Here is a 21,260-nt window from a genome sequence, read left to right as displayed (position 1 = left end):
ATAAAATTTACCTCCCTAACCATCTCTAAGTTCTACAGCAAAAAGTACACCCACACTGTTGTGCAACCATTGCCACCATCTACCTTCAGAACTTTTTCATCTTCTCCAATTAAAACTCTGTACCCATTAAACACTAACTCCTCATTCCCCTCTCCTCCCTAGCAACCACCATTCTACCTTCCATCTCTGCAAACTTGACAACTCTAAGAATAAACAGGGAACATTTTAAATGAGTTGTTTTGCAAGCTAAAAAGTTTCCCAAAATGTATTTCAACATTGCTACAAGGTATGGCTTTTTTAACATATGTGTTCACAAACATTAGTGTTTAAGATATTTTTAAAATTTCCTGATCAAATAACTGTAAATTTGAAGTAACACTCTTTGTGCTCAAAAGTGCCAGTGATAATTAGATTACTTGCATTCTGGTCAATAGGCACTAGTTATCCTTGCTTTGTAAACTCATCTTTGAAACTTAAAATGTGCAAGCAGCATGGTTCCCTTCCTTCCTGTTCCTCATTCATCATGCTATAATAACATTTCCAAATCTTTGTAAGGAATAGTTAGCCAAACTTGCCTCTAACTGGCTGAAAGATATCTGGCTCCTGAATATGGCATGGGAAAAGATGAAATCTCCAAGGAAACCCGAGTTTGATAATTAAAAACATTCTTTTGTTTGCTCAAGCGGTGCTCATAATGACAGGAAAATAATGTATGTGCTGTCAGTAATAACACTGAATGATAAGATCCTAAAAGAGCCTGGATTCTTGAGACTACAAGGGATTCAGAGAGTCCTCTAGGCCAGTTCCTTTAGACCATTTGATCTAAACCATAAAAGAACACAATTATCTACTTCACTATAATAAATTTCCCAGGTCAATTTGGCACAAGGGTGATTGAGACAAGGTTATAAGGAGAAAATACTACCCACTATCTCTGTCTCAAAACTACATTACTAAGCACTTTTGCCATATGTTCAAATGTTTCAGAGGAAGGTGCTAGATTATTTGCAACTACTGAGCTCTAGAAGGCACAGTCAGCTGTGTTTTTACACTGCCTACCAAAATTATTCATGACACTGTTGAAATCAACTAGAGACAGAATATACACAAATCAGTGAATATGTTACAAATAAGTGTCCTATATATTCTTTAATGAAATTGTTTTACTTTATATTTGGTGTTGCAACAGTTACAATGTTTTAAAATGGTTAAATAGCTGTGTACAAACTTTTAAGTTAAATGATTTCAAAATTATTTTAAAGAAAATTCTGAATATAATGCTGTCATTTTTTAATAAGAGGACAACCTAAGTATAAAAACGCAGCTTAATGATAAAAACTCAGTAAAAATTTACACTTTTCTATATTTTCAATATCTAGCACAAAGCCTGGGTACATAATAATGAATGTTAATAATGAATGAAGGGGACTTCCCTGGTGGCACAGTGGTTAGGAATCTACCTGCCAATGCAGGGGACACGGGTTTGATCCCTGGTCCGGGAAGATCCCACATGCTGCGGAGCAACTAAGCCCATGAGCCACAACTACGGAGCCTGAGCTCTAGAGCCCGCACACCACAACTATTGAGGCTACATGCCACAACTACTGAAGCCCACGTGCCTAGAGCCCGTGCTCCACAGCAAGAGAAGCCACTGCAATGAGCAGCCCGCGCACCGCAATGAAGAGTAGCCTCGCTCGCCACAACTAGAGAAAATCCTGCGCGCAGCAACGAAAACCAAACGCAGCCAAAAATACAAATAACAAATAAATAAATTAATTTTTTTAAAAAGACCCTTTTAAAAAATGAATGAAAATATAAATTAGCTATCAATTAATGACCTGTTTTTAATTGGCTCATTTATATAATAATCAGACAATTTGTGTTTGATTATTACCTGATTTTAAAAATCTGCATTTGGTTGGGGCATATTTTTAATGCTTCTTCCGTCCTGGTGCTAATAAAGGCTGAAACCTTTAGGGCTCACCTCCAACTCCACCAACCCCACACTACATTAGTAGATCCTGCTTTTTGTATGGGCTGTAGAGATAACATCTCTCTCTTTGCCTCTCCTTCTCTTCCTACTCACCCAATCACACACTTGTTGCTGTCTGCATTTCATTTAATAGGAGACCAAGCAGTGAGGCATGAGGGGAAGTACACAGACTTCCTTGGGAAGGAATAAACTGAGGCTTGCATCTCAGCCTTTTCACTTACTGAATATCATCTCAGCTTTTTCACTCACAGAATCTCTAAATCCTTCATTAAATGGAGATGAAAATATATACTTCCCTAGGACAGTTATGAGGATGATGATACAATGAATTTAAAACTCACCTAATAATGTTTTTAACAAATAATAACTATTCTTATCAAAAAGTTGGAAACAATATAATTATCTAACAGTAGGGGATTAGATAAATAAATCAATTACAACCCATGAGACAGTACTCATGGAGCCATGCAAAAACCATGTTAGAAAAATATTTAATAACATTAAAAAATGATCCTAATATCTTGTCACATTTCAAAGAATAGATAGCAAAGCAATACATACACCCCGATACAAATTTTGCTAAAGTATGCATTGAAAAATTATTGAAGAGATATACCAAAATGTTAACATCAGTTCTTGGAATGGTGAGAATATGGGTGATTTTAACTTTTTAAAAACTTTCCTATATTTTCAGAAATTTCTACAAAAATTTTGAACTCCAGAAAACTAAGATTAATTATGACTATTATCATTTCACAACAAATAATGTGATGTGTAAATTTATTAAAAGGTAACTAGCATTATTTTATAATTAAAATGATAAGACTTAAAATATAAACATTCCCATGTAGCAATACATTTACATAATTTACATTAAGTTTAAGTAGCTGTGAATGAATGTCTTCCTAAGAGAAAGTATTGATTAAAATATGGATTGGAGTAGAATTTTGTAGATGAAACAGAATGTGAGAACTTGGACCTAAATAATAATATGTTAGACCTTTACAGTATTTTTCAATTTAATAATTTTTACATCCTGTTCTTTTATTTGAGCCCCATAATAACTCTTTGAGACTAGCAGGTTATTACCTCATTCTTACAGATAAACACTAAAGATCAAAGAGTTAGGTAATTTGCCCAAGGTCATATACTTAATAAACAGAAGCTTAAAAATTTCAATGCAGGTAATTCAATTTAAATTCAAAGATCATTTATGTTTATCTCATATGTAAATTATTTTTATATTATAAATTACAGTCCCGAGATCTGAGAAGACTACACTTTATGAATGGGACAAACTGAATAAAAGAGCCAAAAAGCTATTAACCTATACCATGAAAGATTTGATCACTGACTGAACTCAAGGCCTAAGAGTCATCATTGTTCTCTAGATGGCTTAAAGAATAGTCTTAACTCAAGAACTTGAAGAAGAAAGATATTAGATGCTCCTTTTAGCTATTAGAAGGAATGGAAATGATTCAGTCAGTTTTCTAGGAAATAATGACACTAGTCAAGCCATTCACCAAATAATGAGATCAAGCTTAGATATGGTCTTAGAATACATGATGGAAGAGAGGAAATCAAGCCCAAGAACCAGAGTATGGAATCAGCCTTAACAATTGACCAGTGCCAAGAAAATAAAAAAAGATAAAAAGAAGCAGACTAGGAGCAGGAAAAGAATCTTTAGGAACTAAAAGACAGAGATATTAGTTTTGTCTGAAGGAATGGTAAAGATGGGGTCTACAGAGTCAGGAAACACAGGAGACTGTTCAGAGGACAAGTTTTTGGCAGTAGGCAGGAAAGAGCACTGCCAACACAAGATGGAAACTGCAAGTTCAGTTTGGCAGCTGACCAGAACTGCAACCTAAGGTCCCAAAGGTCTCCATCAAAAAGGTAAAGTTTGGAAATATATAAACAGAATAAAAGTAATAGTTATTTGAGTAACTTTATCTATTGCTACATCAGATGTTTTCTCACTGGTTTTTATTTTTTGAAGCTTTTAAGGGACCTGGTGTGCCTTACGGAGGCAGAAACAGTAGAAACACTACTCATCTCTGTTTAAGAATCTCTAGAATAACCAGAGGAAGAGAGAGGGAAACAGAACACAAATACAAGACACAGAATTGTTAGGGTAGCTGTGAAAGATAATCTCTCACTTGGTTATTTTCTGCAAATGGATAACAAAAGTGAGATCTGAGCTATTTAGGTGCTCCCAATGGAGCTGACTGTAGTTCTACTTAAAGAGAAAGCAGCTCAGCCATCAGGGCAAACCATGGAACCTGAAAATATTATAGAAATGATTAGTGTCCTTGATCTACTTTCTGACCCCAATTCTTCCAGTCTGTGCTCAGTGGTCCCCTCCACATTCCCACACCTGGCATGGGTGTTCTATTTACTGATTTCTGTCATTCCATTTACTACATGTGACTATTTATGTAAGTTGACCCACCTAGACTGTGAACTCTTTGTTTATGTCATACTTGTTCAGTCCATGGCATGATGCTTGGCATACTGTGAGTATTTGCAATATGTGTGTGAAATGTGGGTGATGAATGAGCCTTTGTATATACCACAGAGGCAGGCAAACTGGTAGGGATGCAATGACTCACACATATAGAATAGCTGAAGAAGTATAAGGGAACAGGAGTAATGGGAGATTTTAAAAATTAGAGATGACTTATTGATGTTGACCATTCCCAAATGGTGGGTGAAGAGGCACAGGGAGGTAACTTCATCTACACCAATTATGCCTGTTGTTATATGAGGTTAGGTAAGCTTCCAATTAAGGGTATAACAACAAGAGCAGGAGGATAACCCAGGAAGATAATGTGGGAAGAGGAAAGTAGTTTGTGACGTTATGTTCCCATATGTTCCGTTATAGGCAAGTACCTATTCCCCTAAAGTTAACCTGAGCAAAGGGCTGAAATATCACTGTGAATAGTTACTACAAAATAAGCCCAAAAAATAGCAATAATACTTCACTGCAAAACCCAAAATACGTGCATTATATATTACAGAACGTGAACTGTACCTGAGATCTTCAATTTCTTTAATATAATTGTGAATCATATTACTAATCTCCTCATTCCCTTCACCTGCAGGATAAAATAAGGAAAGGGGGAGAGGGATAAATTGGGAGATTGGGACTGACATACACACACTACTATATATAAAAATAGATAACTACTAAGAACCTACTGTATAGCACAGGGAACTCTACTCAATACTCTGTAATGACCTATATGGGACAAGAAGCTAAAAAAGAGTGAATATATGTATATGTATAACTGATTCACTTTGCTGTACAGCAGAAAGTAACATTGTAAATCAACTATACTCCAATAAAAATTAACTAAAAAAAGAATTTCCTTTAAAATTCAACAGAACAGAATGAGAGAAAAAACAAAGTTATAGAAACAAACAATAATGCTTTGAAACATAATTTAAACAGCAAATTTCCTGCCCTTAATTACATGAGCAGAAAGTAAGATAATATGATGAAGCATAGGGCATATTTTGTTTCTGTAAGAATGTATTATTTACAAATTAAGTATTAACTTAAAATCACAGATTGTATACACAGAGATTGACTTTTTCACTTCAAATATTCCACAGAGTTAACAAATATGAAGAATATTTCCTGCTCTCCAAAAGTAATCCCTCACTCATCCCACCCTACATACATACCTGCTCTGGCAAGAACTTGGTTGGCCTGATCACTAACAAGCTGTGTGATTCTGGTCCTCAATACATCAACCGTCTCTTGCATGGCTTTAATTCTTACACGCAGGTTGTTATTTTCAGTCTGTAGCATAGCATTCTCATGAAACATATCATTGATGCTTTCCACACCCTCCTCGTCGATTATTCTTTTACCCTAGAAAAGAAAAATATTTCCCTATTGATTGAGAAGTTTTAAATACACAAGAGTTTTGTTAAAGGATACTGCAGGATTATGCAATTCTACAACCAAGAGCACTTTTGTCTTAACAGCCTCAAGGCAAGAGATCCTTTTCCCTCTACTACATCTCTACTTTGAGCATTTGTCACTAAAGAATCTGACTGGGAAGGAAGTATTTTGAAACAAGAGGCTGGTCAGGTTGTTAGACTGAACATTATTAAAGGCTACCCACACATAAAACTAGAGAATTCTACCTCCAAAAGGAAAGATGCCACCACTATGACAAAGAGACTCCAGAAACATGTATGTGCAAGCTATCACAAAAAGGTATCACTGTGTACACAAAATGTATCACAAAATGCAAAGTCAAAACCATTAGCTTACTGTTTTGTACTCCATAAGCTCCATCTGAAGTCGTGTGATCTCACTACGGAGTGCATTGATCTGCTGACTAGCTCTGTCCTGATTGACCATCACCTTGTTCTTGATATTTCTAGCTCGATTGGCATATTTCAGGGTATTTAAAGTTTCCATAAAATCTCTGTCTGAAGGGCTGACACATGCTATCATGATTGTTTGGCTGAAAGTTACAAAAAATAATTAGGTTTACAGATAAAAGCAAATAAAACACTGAAATAATCATTTTAAAATTCCCGCCTTTTGAATAATATCTCTCCTTCGAGATACCAAAAGATTGACATTACTAACTTAAAAATAAAAGCAAATTTATAAGCCCCAATGCTTTAAGACTATCTTAAGGAAAAAGATTTTGTTTGCTTGGCTAAAATTGGGGAAAATTAATTTATATTATACTTTTTTGACTCATAATACCATATACTCATAATACAAGTGCATATATTTCTCACCTCTTTAAAAATTTTTTTGAAGCAATATACACAGAATAATTCTAAAATTTAATCTATCTATAATATGACATGTTGAAATTCAAAAATCATTGCTTTCATTATCTACTTAATATTTCAGGATTTTTTTTTTTAACTTTTATTTATTTTTGGCTGCTTTGGTTCTTCATTGCTGTGCACAGGCTTTCTCTAGTTGTGCCGAGCCGGGGGCTACTCTTCCATTCGTGCACAGGCTTCTCATTGCGGTGGCTTCTCTTGTTGCAGAGCACGGGCTCTAGGCATAAGGGCTTCCGTAGTTGTAGCACGCAGGCTCAGTAGTTGTGGCACATGGGTAGTTGCTCCACAGCATGTGGGATCTTCCCGGACAAGGGCTTTAACCTGTGTCCTCTGCACTGGCAGGCGGATTCTTAACCACTGTGCCCCCAGGGAAGTCCCTATTTTAGGATTTAAATTTTTTCTTTTTATTTAATCACTTGCATCCTGATTTTTTATTTCAGCAAAAAGTTTTACGCTAAATCCTATCACCTGATCAAAAAAAGTATTTAGTATACCCATATGTTTCACAATATGAAACGTCATTTGTGATTGAGTGGTCAAAGTTCCAGAGTTTCTGGCTAGATTACATAGGAAAACTGGGAAACATTATTTTATCGTCATGATGAATTGCTTTACCAACCAAAGAATAGGATAATAAAATGCTTATTATGCCTAAGCTATTTCTGTCAATGAAAAAGATGTGGAGAGTCTAATGGGCACTTGCACACTAACAGTTAAGGAGCTAATTTACCCACCCTGGTAGGAAATTTATACCTATCAATTCTAATCTATAGCCTCCTAGCTTCCTGCTTCCACTCCTGCCTTCTCCCAATAATCTCAACACGGCACTCATAGTAACACTTTTATTTTCTTCTTCTTATTTTTTTTTAGTATTGTCAAGCTTTATTTTTACTCATTTTAGATGTGTAGTAATGTCTCATTTTTTAAAATTTTTTAAATTTTTACACAATTTTTAAAGGTTACTTTCCATTTACAGTTATTACAAAATATTGGCTATATTCCTCATGTTGTACAATATATCCTTGAGCCTATCTTACATCCAACGGTTTGTACCTCCCACTCCCCCACCTCTATATTGCCCCTCCCCGCCACTGGTAACCACTAGTTTGTTCTCTATACCTGTGAGTCTGCTTCTTTTTTGTTATATTCACAGTTTGTTGTATTTTTTAGATTCCACATACAAGTGATATCATACAGTATTTGTCTTTCTCTGTCTAACTTATTTCACTTAGCATAATGCCCTTCATAGCAACCCTTTTAAAAGGGGTCTCATTCCACCTATCTTTATTCCTTTGTGAACTCTTGCTCATCCTTATTTACCCTTACTTTTACTATTATTCAAGATTCAACTCAGAGATCATCTAGTCCAAGAATCCAACACTGAGTTTGGCTGTACTCCTTTCTCTCTGCTTCCTCATACCCTTTGCATACCTCTTTTTTGTTGATTATGATTATATTGAAATTTTATAGATCCAAACTCTTAGATACTAAACTCCTAGAGGACAAGGATCATCAAATATTTTTTATTCATCAGACTACTTTGTACAACACAGTATTTGGAACATATTAGGTCATTACTATTTGTTTGTGTTACTTAGAACATATTAGATCCCTAATAATTGTTTGTATGTCATGCGTATATTATATTTATTTATTTGAAGTCAGAAGTTAAGATAATTCATGCATCTCTGTTGATGAAGAAGATAAGGTAATCCAGTGAGAGTGATGATTATGGATACTGATTAGAGGATAGGACTACTCAAAATGTTATCCCCAGTCCAGTGCCAGTCTGGAAGATTCATGACAAGTATAGAAATTGACAGTAAGCATTTTGGCAACTTTTACAACATTTGAGCTTGCTGTAATCAATGAACTCATTTCACTGAATACAGTATAGACCAGTTCAAGTATTTTCAAACTCACATAATGGGACAAGCTGAGTATAGTCATGTTCAATATCAACCCACTACAACTGGGAAGTGGGAAGGAGGAGAACTCTCCCTTACTAAAAATATTTTGAGAAGTATTGGGATCAAGTGCTTAAGAAGAATAGTGAAATCAGGAATGAGAGGAGCTAAGACCTACTGTATAGGAAAAAGGTCACATATTAAAACCCAAATGATACAAATTTCAAGACCACTTATGGGGCTTCCCTGGTGGTGCAGTGGTTGAAAGTCTGCCTGCCGATGCAGCGGACACGGGTTCCAGCCCTGGTCCATGTTCGAGCCCTGGTCCGGGAGGATGCTGCGCAGTGGCTGGGCCCGTGAGCCACGGCTACTAGCCTGCACATCTGGAGCCTGTGCTGTGCAGCAAGAGAGGCCGCGACAGTGAGAGCCCCGCGCACCGCAATGAAGAGTGGCCCCCGCTTGCCACAACTAGAGAAAGCCCTCGCACAGAAACGAAGACCCAACACAGCCAAAAATAAATAAATAAAGTTATTAAAAAAAATAGTTATGTTTATGAAAAAGATTTTTAATGAAAGTTGTTTATTTTTATATAAAACCATAACTCTATCTTAAAGGAAACCATATAATTTAAATATATTAGGGAGTTCCCTGGTGGTCTAACAGTTAGGATTCAGCACTTTCACTGCTGTGGCCCGGGTTCAGTCCCTGGTTGGGGAACTGAGATCCCACAAGCCATGCGGTATGGCCAAAATAAACAAACAAATAAATAAAGTTATTTATCTTATATATTGTTATATCATATTATATTACACATTAGGGAGGAAATACATCACAATGTTAACAATAGTTACTTACAAGTAATAGAAATACAGTTGATTTTTATCATGTTTTATATTTTCTGTATTTTTCCATATTTTTGCTATAAACTTTTTAAAATGTTACATTAAACATTATAAATGTATAAAAGCCAGCTTTGTTTCTTAAAAAATCACCAAACTGTACACATAAATATATGCAGCTTGTTTCCACAAATACTTTTGATTTAATTTTTCTTTTAAGAGAAATTTGTACAAACATCACAACATGAAGGAATTTTGTTTTCCAATGCTTATACAAAGTTTAATGCTTTTGAACTAGGCGTTCAATCTCACAATTTTAAGCAGGAATTGAGGGTCACTGAGAATAAGAGGCGTTACCACTAGATAGGAAATGGGTGAGGAACATCTGAGACTCTTTAGCTATAGCTTAGATAAAACTCAAGAGGAATTCAAAACCCACAGTGCAAATATCTTAGATTGTTACAGGGCAAGCAAACTCTCAGAAGTACTGAATTATTCAAAAGTATTGACACTTGTAAAGGGAAGATGTTTACTATCTCTGCTTTGTTTATAAGACAAAACTGTATTATAAAGCTAAGAAATAAACACAGGAAAAGGCTACAATTTAGCAAACTTTAAAAATTTACATTTGGCTTAAAAAACAAAAATTTTTGTCCTGTTATAATAAGACCCAGATTGATATTGAAGGTCAGAATGAAAATATAGACCAGAAGTAAGAAATATGTAACAGTGGAAGCAATACAAAGGATATGCTAGAAGACAGCTGAGTTAAGACAATGGCAATATTATATGAAAAGAAGGAATATAAAAATGATACTCTTGAATTCTATAAAACAAAACTTTATTTCTAAATCCATCCAACTTCAGACCTAAATAAACTTAACATTATCAAAATTCTTTGAATAATAGTTGTTCAAAAAGAAAGTTTGCAAGTTTAATTTTACAGCATCTAATGATCATTTTACAGCACCTAATGATCATTTTATAGCATCAGTAAACATGTTAGACCGTTGAAAACACTGTAAAATAGATTCACTGTAGTTGTGTGTAACTTGTTGAACTGTTCTATGATTGAATTTAAATGCCAAAAAAGTTACCATTTTTAAAGCCAACATTCTGATGCTTATAAAAAGGAATGCATTACCAAAAGAATACATTTAGCTGATGAAGCATATCAGGATGATGCAAAGTACAGAAAAGGAGGAATATCAGTGATTCTGGCAAACTTAATAACCATCAATCACCCTATATTTCATTCAATTAACATTTTAAAATTTTTTCTCAAATGTAAAAAAATGTTTAATTTTTAGGAGACTTTGTAAAGAAAATGAATAATATTTAAATTGCTTTTTAATTACTTAGAAGACAGCATTTACTTTTCAACAAAATTTTATTAGGCATCAACTATGTGCCAAGCACTTAAAGCTGAAACAATGGTATAGAGAAAGAGCACATGCCAAGGATTTCATTTATAAGCTAAGTGACTGAATAAATTACTTAACCTCTCTGGATTTCAATTTCCTTATCTATAAAATAGGAATAATAACACCTACCTCAAGAGGTGTTATAAGAAATATGTGAAATAACAACATGCAAAAGCACTCACACATTTGAGGCACTTAATAATTATTAGTTCCTCATCCTATTAATTTGCTTTACAGTAAAAACAGTTCTTATAAATCACTTTACAAACTTATTTTAAAAATAATGAATAACTGAAATTCAGGAATATGGAGGATAAACACTTATGCATACCTATTACCCCCAAGAGAATCCTGTAGTAGTCTTGTCAGCTTAGAATCTCTATAGGGAACATGCGTGGCCCTCTTGCTCTTGTCTCCCAATGCACTTATTACATTGCCAAGTGCCAACTAAAAGAAAGAGAGAGAAAAAAAATATAAAAATATCCTAATTATAACACTTTTAAATAATGAAACCTTATAGAAAATAATATGAAGCCATGGCAGAATTGAAAACATTTGTGTTTGGTTTTGTTTTACATTTGTATTTTCAAATATAAAGTAAACTTGAAGCTTTCCACATAACTACTAAAAACTGACACCACTCAAAATTTAATGCCATATATATACCCATAATTCACAAATACTTAAACTTCTTTGCAGAGATTTTCTTTAGAAATAGAAATGTTATAAGATTGATGACTTCTGACCAGTCCTAGTATTACCAGAGCATCATGTTGTACACCCCACAAAACTGCCAATTCATGTTGCAAATTCTTCTCCTCAATTCATTGAAGAAACAAATTGTTCACTAGTTTAACAGTTGCATAAACTTTCTTGTTGTACTATAGCTTCCTCATGGGAAAACAAAATTTCCTTTAACCACAATAAAAATATCAGTATGATATCTCTGATCATGGCATTCCTAATGCAAGTATAGCCGCACTTAGAAATTCAATGAATCTATGTGCTAAGCATCCAATATTTTAAAAAACTAAGTCAAATTACGGAACTATTTAATCACTCCTCCTGCCACCCCCTACTGCTTTTCCTACTGTCACTGAACCAGCACCTACAGCATAAGCATTTTCCTAAATGCTGGTCGCACTCGCCTTCAGTAAGGCAAAACCATGTCTTTGTTAGAGCCAATGGATCCTGCAGCGAGTGCATCAGCATCACACTGTGTCTTAGTCCCCCTTTTCCAGAGTCTGCAGTTTTAACCACTGGCCACACTGAATGAACCTCTACCACGTGTCTGAACATGCTTCAATAGCCTGAACTGGAAAACAGAGCAATGGCTTTTGTCTTTTCCGGACAGCACAAATGTAAATACCACCATGATTTTATCTCCTAAGAAACTCAAAACAATACACAAAGTCGAGGATCCTGGTCGCTCACTCCTTTTAACACATGTTCAACTGTATGGTGGGAGCATCAAGATGGGTAGTTGGGAAGGCTGGCTCTCTCTAATCGGTCTCAGTTGATAATTCCCCCACAGAAGGGTTGCAATCATATAAAAGTAAATATTGGGCAATAAACAAAAAAATGACCATATGCTTGGAGCCCCTGCTCTAGGAAGAAAGGGAGGGAAGCAAAGCAGAAAACACCTGTCCTGATGCTGTCAGCATCACAGAAATTTAGGATGCCGTTACTTTTAAGCAGGAACAAAGAACCAACTTTTTAATGAAATCAATAGGAAGAAAAGATTAATTACATAAAAATTTGGTTCTAAAACGTTTTCTTCCATATAATAGAAGCTTTAGGCTAACTCAAACACAAGGTGTTTTCCAATCAAAAACACCACTAGATGGCATGGTATTAAAGTTAATTCCTAATACAATCTAGAAAAGTTCTCATTTTGAAACAATCATTACTAAAAAACATTTGATTGTAATTTCCAAAATAAAGTCTATCACAAAATGTTAGCAAAAAAGCTACTTTGAAAGTCATCCCATAAAATGTTTAATATTAAAACAGTAAGTTTGTGAGAAGAATTTTAAAATCATTTCTATTATATATATGCATAGATTATTTTATGCACACATCATAAAATTTAATCCAACTAAATTTTTACACATGAAGAAAATTTGCAATGTGAAAAGGAGAAAAATGCTGACAGTCTGAGGAGATCAAAATTCAATGCATTACTCCTAAGTTTACAGCAACTGTCATTTCTCAGCTCAGTGAATGAAGGATTTCCACTTGGGTATTATGTATTACAAAAGGGAAAAGGACAATAAAATAGCCCTGTTATATTCTCAGCACAAAGCCTTAGTCTTAGTCTTACAAGTCCACAGTTGATGGAAATGCCTTCTTTTGCCCTCTCGCCTGTAGCTCCAGTACGCTTCAGTCTTTCTGATCCTGCCAGATCAACAAAATGGAACTTTGCAGTCAGAGTTTCAAATTCATTCATCTGTGATGATTCAGAAATCACCTTATTATCAGTTGCACTTTCCTGCAATTGAGGAAGATAATTGAAAATATTTTATTAATATGACACTAAATATCCTTCAATCCCACCTTGCCCTCAGTATACATATAGCCAAGTATAGGCATGTGGCCAAATAAATATAAGTACAAAAATGCCTGCTGCAATTAGAAGCTTAGACAAAGTTAGGTCAAAGAAGGTCAAAACCTAACTGTTATCAACTGAGGCTTTGCCTGTGTTGAAGAGAAACTTATAGCATATAGCCCTCAAAAGCAAAGGGTCCCAAGTAATGACATGCATTACCATATGGCCACAACATACTTTCTGGCTATTGCAGACATATATACTCAATTTTTAATTTTACATGGTTGGCCAGCTTTAGCTTAAACAAGATCAGGGATATCTCAATTGGAAAAGGAATGATTAAACAAACTAAACTTGGCACAAATGTTCTCTTTGAATATTTTCATGGATTTTACAGAAATGAAATATGAAATCTTAAAAAATTAGAACCAATAACTCACAGCATCTATTTGGGGACAGATTCTGGTTTGACACAAGTGAATGGTAAAAATGGCATGTGAACGAGAGCTCTGAACATTCATTTGGGTACTAGCAGTGGTCCGGGATAAAGCACCCAGCTTCAAACACTGCATCATCTAGAAAAGGGAAAGAAAGAGGGGTTTTACTTGAACAATACTTAGACTAGGTCCATATAATCAGAAATCTGAGCTACTGGTTAAAATCCAACATATTAAAGGATGTGAAAGACAGATTTTCTTCTTCTTCTTCTTACTTTTTTGCGGTACGCGGGCCTCTCACTGTTGTGGCCTCTCCCGTTGCGGAGCACAGGCTCCAGACGCGCAGGCTCAGCAGCCATGGCTCACGGGCCTAGCCGCTCCGCGGCATGTGGGATCTTCCCGGACCGTGGCATGAACCTGTGTCCCCTGCATCGGCAGGCGGACTCTCAACCACTGCGCCACCAGGGAAGCCCTCTTATTATTTTATTTACAGGCACTTTTTGAGCTGAATTTCTCAGTATAACAGTTTTTTTGTTGTTGTTGTTTTTTTAATAGGAGAAAATACTGAGATTCAACCGTTTGCCATTCGCTGACATTTGCAGCTTCTATTTCAAAACTATTACAGTAGAACACTTCGGAACAAACTAAGCAATAACTGGAATTACTCAGGCTCTTCTGTATCTTATTTTTTGTAACTTTTTTTGTTTTGTTTTGTTTTGCGGTACGCGGGCCTCTCACTGCTGTGGCCCCTCCCGCTGCGGGGCACAGGCTCCGGACGTGCAGGCCCAGCGGCCACGGCTCACGGGCCCAGCCGCTCCACGGCACGTGGGATCCTCCCGAACCGGGGAATGAACCCGCGTCCCCTGCATCAGCAGGCGGACCCTCAACCACTGTGCCACCAGGGAAGCCCTGTAACTTTTTTTTTTTTGGCCACTCCACGTGGCTTGCGGATCTTTGTTCCCTGACCAGGAATTGAACCCAGCGCCATGGCAGTGAAAAGTGTGGAGGCCTAACCACTGGCCTCGCAGGGAACTCCCCATTGTAACTTTTCTTAAGTCTCTCTTTAGGAGCCATGATACAGGCCTACGTATGTTACAGCAAAAAGTACAAAAGGACTGTGGCCTCATCCTTCACTTAAAATTATCTAACCCTCTTTTCTAGGTGTGAAAGAAAACTGTACATACAATGCCTTAAATTCTTTTGATGTTACAATAAATGCACTGACTTTATCATAACTGTTACATTTTTAATAATAAAATCCTGGTAAAAAATGAAGCAGATTTTAACTCCATGTTATACTCAAGGATACAAATATCATGAACAGCAGAGCTGACTATTAAATAAAGCCAAACACGCTCTATTTTTTTTCCTGTGGCTGTGCCGCGCAGTTTGCGGGATCTTAGTTCCCCAACAAGGGATGGAACCCATGCCCTCTGCAGTGGAAGTGTGGAGCCCTAACCCCTGGACCACTAGGGAATTTCCCAAACACGCTCTATTTTAACTACAACATAAATGTCACCTCGGATTCTGTAATCACTGTACGTGTTGTGACGCCCACGGTATAAATTCCTCCAGCTGAATCTTCATGAATCTTTATATTTGATTTTTTATTTTTTGCATCAATATCACGAGTGGTATCAAATAAGTCAAGAACCTCTTCGTTATACAGCTAACAAAAAGAAATATTATAAGTTTAATGTTAGCAGAAATTGCCTCATGGATGTAATAACACATATTGCATGTTATCTTTCAAACATATCTTAAAAGTTCTTCCAAATACATATATTTCTTCAAAATAAAACATAAAATGATCACAAATACAAACAAATACCAGATTTCTTTACAAGAGTAAGATCAGTAAAAGACCTAATCATGACTAATGAGTTAAAGACTAGCTAAAATCATCCACTAATCCTTTGCAAGAGATATATAAATATAAATACAAGCAAATACTAAAAAAATATGTATCAAATGTAAACAAATCCTAAGCTTAGGGAAGTTCTTAATAATTTTTACTACTTGAACTAAAAATATATTTTCTTTTGCCCTACAACCCTTCTTAGTGTACCTAAAAATAAATAGTATTTTTGCAAGGTCAGCAATGTAGTTTCTGTATCAATAGAGGCTGACAAGATTGTGCTACCACCTTAGAAGAGGATACATACAACTATTTTTCTATCAATATGCTTAAAGTCACAATGCCTAATAACATTTGGAGGGAGAAGGAGAAGACTGAAGACACCGTTTCTTTCCTTTTTCCATCACTAGTTACCTTTCTTTTGGTAGAAACACATAATTATATTCTTGGTTTTTACTAAATTGGAATGTCCATTAAAACCAGCAGTAAGATAACTGATGTTAATTTGAATTAAGTATTCTATTTTGTGCTATATAATGCTGAATAAAATGTTTCATCGATTATCAAAATGATTAGCTCTTGTGATTGAGATTACAATTAGACTAGAACACTCTTTGAACCAAGTATACAGAATTATAATGGCACTGTCCACCCAAGTGTAACATTGCTCAAATCCTAGATGTCCTCTTACTGGTATGTCCCTCCCACCAGCCTAGACTGCCCTAAATCCATACCTGCCCCAACCTTTGCACATTGCATCAAAACATCTGCCTATCCTTGTAGGAATACCAGCTTCTGCCACCAGATTAGTGCTACGGCATCAATCCTATTATTCCTCACAATCTCCCCCTCCCTTTTGGTCTCAGTCACTGTGTTCCCAGTACTTTGTGAGCCTGCCTACATTACAACAGTAATTCTCAGATAAAGAAAAAATCTGAAATAAACAATATTAATTGTTTTACTCTGTGGACACTGGTCAAATGTTTATAATCTTAAATGCCAACAAGTAAGGAATACTTATACGCTATTATCTCTTGTTGCTATCGCCTATAACCTAATGCTAATTTAGTCAACATTTACTGAACACTATATGCCAAGCACTAAAATGGAAGCGGGAGTATAAAATCATAGGGCTATGGTCTTAAGAATAAGATTTAAAGGAAACTAATGACACAATTAGACTATTACCTCTAAGAATTGGGCATTCACTTTAAAATCTGGAGGAGGAAGTCCATTTTTAATGGAAGTGTGTTTTTTTTCTTCGATACTCTTGAAAAGGTGTTTAACAGCACGAGAAATAATACCCTGTTCTTCCTCAATGATGTTAACATCAAATCCTGTTCCCATTGTGTATGTTTTGCCAGCTCCAGTCTGAATAAAAGAACAGAGAAAAATGAATGCTTGACCTTAATAACATAATCTCAAGTGACAGAAGTGAAAGTGCAATTGAATTGACACTTCTGAAAAGTTACAGCTTCTATGAAAATAATTTGGTACTTACTTGTCCATAAGCAAAAACTGTAGCATTATATCCTTCAAAACAACCTTCAATTAGTTTTTCTATACACTGAGTGTAGATCTGCTCTTGCTGGGAGTCAATGTCAAACACATAATCAAAAGTGAAAGCTTTATCTTTGCCTAGGAAGACCTGAGGTTCTCCTGGTGTGACAGATGTACAAATATGGCAACCTTCAATCCTTTCTTTGGCAAGCTGTGGTCTTATTCTGTGAGAAAAAAATCAGGAAAAAATAAAATAAAATAAGACAAAATAAATGGAAAAAAACTGAAGAAATAGGATTTTGAAATTCCTAGCAAATCTTTTAAAATCACTAATGTAATCTAGTACTTACTCCTTGAGTTGAAAAGTTTAAATAAGTTAAATTATACTGTCAATTTCAATATGAGTTACTTAATCCCCCCAAAAAAATCATGAACAAGAGTAAAATTAAATATTTTTGTGGGTGAATACCTTTCCTCAACTCTATAAAAGACTCAGTTAAATAAATTAAACTACCAAAATGCTATTTGTTGTTATCTTTATTTTAGATTTCTTCTCTTTATTTCCAGACAGGATGATATCCAAAAATGAGAAATTAAGTACATGGTATTTATCTTGATACCCTTGACTCACCTTTTTTGCAAACTCTTCACTAATGGTTCCCAAACTTATTTGACCATAACCTTCTGTTAGCTTAACATGTTTAAGCATAATCACACAACATACAATATGAATGAATATATATATTCATTTGTAAATATATGCATGTACTATATTGATTTGTCATATATTATGACATACACAAAAGCAGAATTGTGAAAATAAAGAAATTAAAAATAAAAACAGGGGTTTCCCTGGTGGCACAGTGGTTGAGAATCTGCCTGCTAATGCAGGGGACACGGGTTCAAGCCCTGGTCTTGGAGGATCCCACATGCCGCGGAGCAACTAGGTTGGTGAACCACAACTACTAAGCCTGTGCGTCTGGAGCCTGTGCTCCGCGACAAGAGAGGCCACGATAGTGAGAGGCCCGTGCACTGCGATGAAGAGTGGCCCCCGCTTGCCACAACTAGAGAAAGCCCTCGCACAGAAACGAAGACTCAACACAGCAAAAATAAATTAATGAATTAATAAACTCCTACCCCAAACATCTGCTTAAAAAAAACAATTAAAAAAAATAAAAACAAATAAAACTTCTAATATTTTCTCTCCAAAACCACTGAATCATCATTTACATCTCCTAGGGTGTCCTTTGTCCACTTGGAAGACCACAGCACTATACCTGCCCTACACCCAACCCTCATCTACTTCAGATTCTAGGACCTTCCTCTTTTGCCTTATCTTCCTGATTTCAAGGCCTGTTTTTCAAAGAAGGAAAGTAAATATGGTGATATGTTACTAACAGAACAAAGCAAAATCTGGCCCTATTCTACTCACTCCATAAGCAGGACCATCCTAGACTTACACGTCACTGACTTAACAGTACTTAGGTTTTTTAGAGGTTTCTATTTGCCATGGAGAAGGAGAAGCAGTTTAGGGAAGAAAGTAAAGACAACCAGTAATGGAAAATATAAAACGGTACAGAGAGAAAATAGAAAGGATTTTAAAGGGATCTTATTTTCTGAGATACAGAAACAGAGATCTATAGAAGTGGAACAAGTTCATCTATTTGTTAGAGATAAAGCTAAGCCTAAGTCCAGATCACCCGAGTTTTAACCCTTGCCAGTTCTTCAGGGTGGAAGGTCAACGGAAGGATAGGAAAGGCAATACTGAGAAGCGACTGAATTTCTGTAACCCTGGTTACCTGAAACAGCATTCTGTACTAGCAAAGAAGTGTTAAGTAAAGAATATATTTATTTATGCAATTTTCCCTTCTTCTGTGATAATGATGTTTTTCTTCCACAAAGTCTTCAACTTCATTTATTTGTTTTAATGGAATGCAATAATCAATGTGGAGCTGGCTAGGTACTGCGGAAAGAGTGATGAAGTGGCCTTTAGGAGACTTGGATTCCACTACTTCTCTCACTCCACAGATATCATGTGGCCTTCTCTCAGAGCTCCAATTTCCTCACCTATTGACACAAACTATCATTTCCAAGGTTCCTTTCAGATCTAATGCTGAGAGAAGAACACTATATTACAAAATGGGAAGAGAAAAATAATATTTATATATTGTTATAAAGATAAAATTATATTACAACAAGTAAAACAAATGGGTTTCTTACAAGAAGCTACATCCATGGACTATAAAAACAGCCCCATGGTGGTAAGCAGCTTTGGCTTTCTGGCTCCACATTTTCTTGATGAGTGGTCTTTCTCAAAGTTAATATTCCCTTCTTTCCAATCTTCCCTTCTCCTGTCTCACTTCATCCATTCATGGGGATAAAAATCATAAATCCATCATCCTCAGGAGAGTCATGGGGAGAAAACCAAATCCCCCATCCTCCTTGGAAGAATCACCATCCTGTCTGTTGGCAAGCTAGAAACAAGAGAGTCAACCTCAGTTATTCCCTCTCCCTATTCTATCCACCTAATCTATCTCTAAGAACTATTAATTATCTTGGAAATAGCTCATCATTTTCCTTCTTTCCTCATCAATAACACACTAATCAAGCCACCATTATCTCTTACTTGGATTATTGTAAAAGTCTCATCATCAGTCAACCTGCATCAAATCTTGCCCCCACCAATCTGTTCCACAGATTGCAATATCAGTGATACTCGTAAAATATGAAGTTGATCACTACCTTGCCTAAAACCCTTTAGTATATCCTTAAATCGCTCTACAATCTCCTCTTGCCATGCTCCATCTTTGCATCAAAGGACTTCAGTTAGTGATGGTGGTGGTGGTGATGGTTTATTTTTAACAAGTTTCACTAACAACGTGTGCTCTCTCTAGCCTCTATGCCTTCAAATATGCTTTCTCTTCTCCTGGACACTCTTCCTTCTCAATTCGCAACTCCTTTTCCAGCCTGAACATCTCATGTTTTCGACCTCTGTTTAGATTTCACTCCTTTCAGAAGCTCTCACCTAACCCTTTGCATTCCACCATAAAGTCATATCTGAGCCCAGGCTGTTCTGTCTCCTGAAAGCTACCTCATTGACACCAGGATTCTGCTCTCTCCCTGATTTATAGCTGCACTGTGAAGTTTAATAAATTCCATGTAATAATAAAGAAAAACATAAAAACAACTATCTAAATGAAAATGACAACTGTTTGAAATCAGTGCCTCACTAATTTTAAGTAAATGATTATAACCATGGGCTATTAAAATACTAAGCTAATTTATTTGGCTATTAAAATACTTCTAATTTAATTTCTACATAGAGAATAAGTACTATTTGAATTGCAGATATGACAGCCAATTTTAGAATGCCAATGTCACTCAGAACTTAATCTCCTAACTTCTAAGGAGGAGTGCATTTGAAAGACGGGTGATATGCAATCACACCATCTGCATGGGTGGGGAGACAAACTGGCTTTAAAAACCAACAAGATGGGTGGAACCCTTTTCTACTGGATGCAGGCAAGGGCAATTTCCCAGCAGGACTAAGAAATTCCCACCTAGGAGGGGATGGTCTCTGGCACATGCAGATAATTGGAAGCTGACTACACTTCAAAGTTTAGAGACATATTCACAGTCTCAATTCCCCTTCAAAAATTCAGATTTTAAACTCTCCAAATCCTTAAATTTATACTAAAATCAAGAATTCTCAGATGAAGTCTTAACCTAAGCCAATTAACCTGCTTTAATGATGTAAAGAGTTTGAAATTTACATAGTTACAAACTTCAATTTAAAAACTATAATTTGATGTTATATATAGACAAAATATAACAACCTCCAGGGAAAAAGAAGACTAAAACTAAAATCTGACATTACTTTAAAAATTTAGAACTATCTTCTTAGTATTTTTATATAAAAATAAGACCATTAAA

At 35.8% G+C, this 21,260-nt stretch overlaps 1 protein-coding gene across 7 annotated transcripts in view; it reads right to left on the bottom strand.

Moving 5' to 3' along the window:
• Positions 1–21,260, bottom strand: part of KIF21A (kinesin family member 21A) — a 157,633-nt gene that overhangs the window by 59,786 nt on the left and 76,587 nt on the right. For all 7 annotated transcript variants that reach the window (XM_079937626.1, XM_079937627.1, XM_079937629.1 and 4 more), the window contains exons 2-10: positions 17,329–17,551; positions 17,016–17,198; positions 15,489–15,638; positions 13,973–14,107; positions 13,308–13,475; positions 11,316–11,431; positions 6,279–6,474; positions 5,681–5,870; positions 5,025–5,088 (exon numbers count right to left, since the gene is read on the bottom strand). In XM_079937626.1, the coding sequence (XP_079793752.1) occupies positions 5,025–5,088; positions 5,681–5,870; positions 6,279–6,474; positions 11,316–11,431; positions 13,308–13,475; positions 13,973–14,107; positions 15,489–15,638; positions 17,016–17,198; positions 17,329–17,551 (1,425 nt within the window). The remainder of the gene's footprint in view (positions 1–5,024; positions 5,089–5,680; positions 5,871–6,278; positions 6,475–11,315; positions 11,432–13,307; positions 13,476–13,972; positions 14,108–15,488; positions 15,639–17,015; positions 17,199–17,328; positions 17,552–21,260) is intronic.

Source organism: Stenella coeruleoalba (assembly GCF_951394435.1).
Source record: "Stenella coeruleoalba genome assembly, chromosome: 11".
In the NCBI taxonomy this organism is placed as follows: Eukaryota; Metazoa; Chordata; class Mammalia; order Artiodactyla; family Delphinidae; genus Stenella; species Stenella coeruleoalba.
This window is presented reverse-complemented; position numbering and strand designations above follow the sequence as displayed.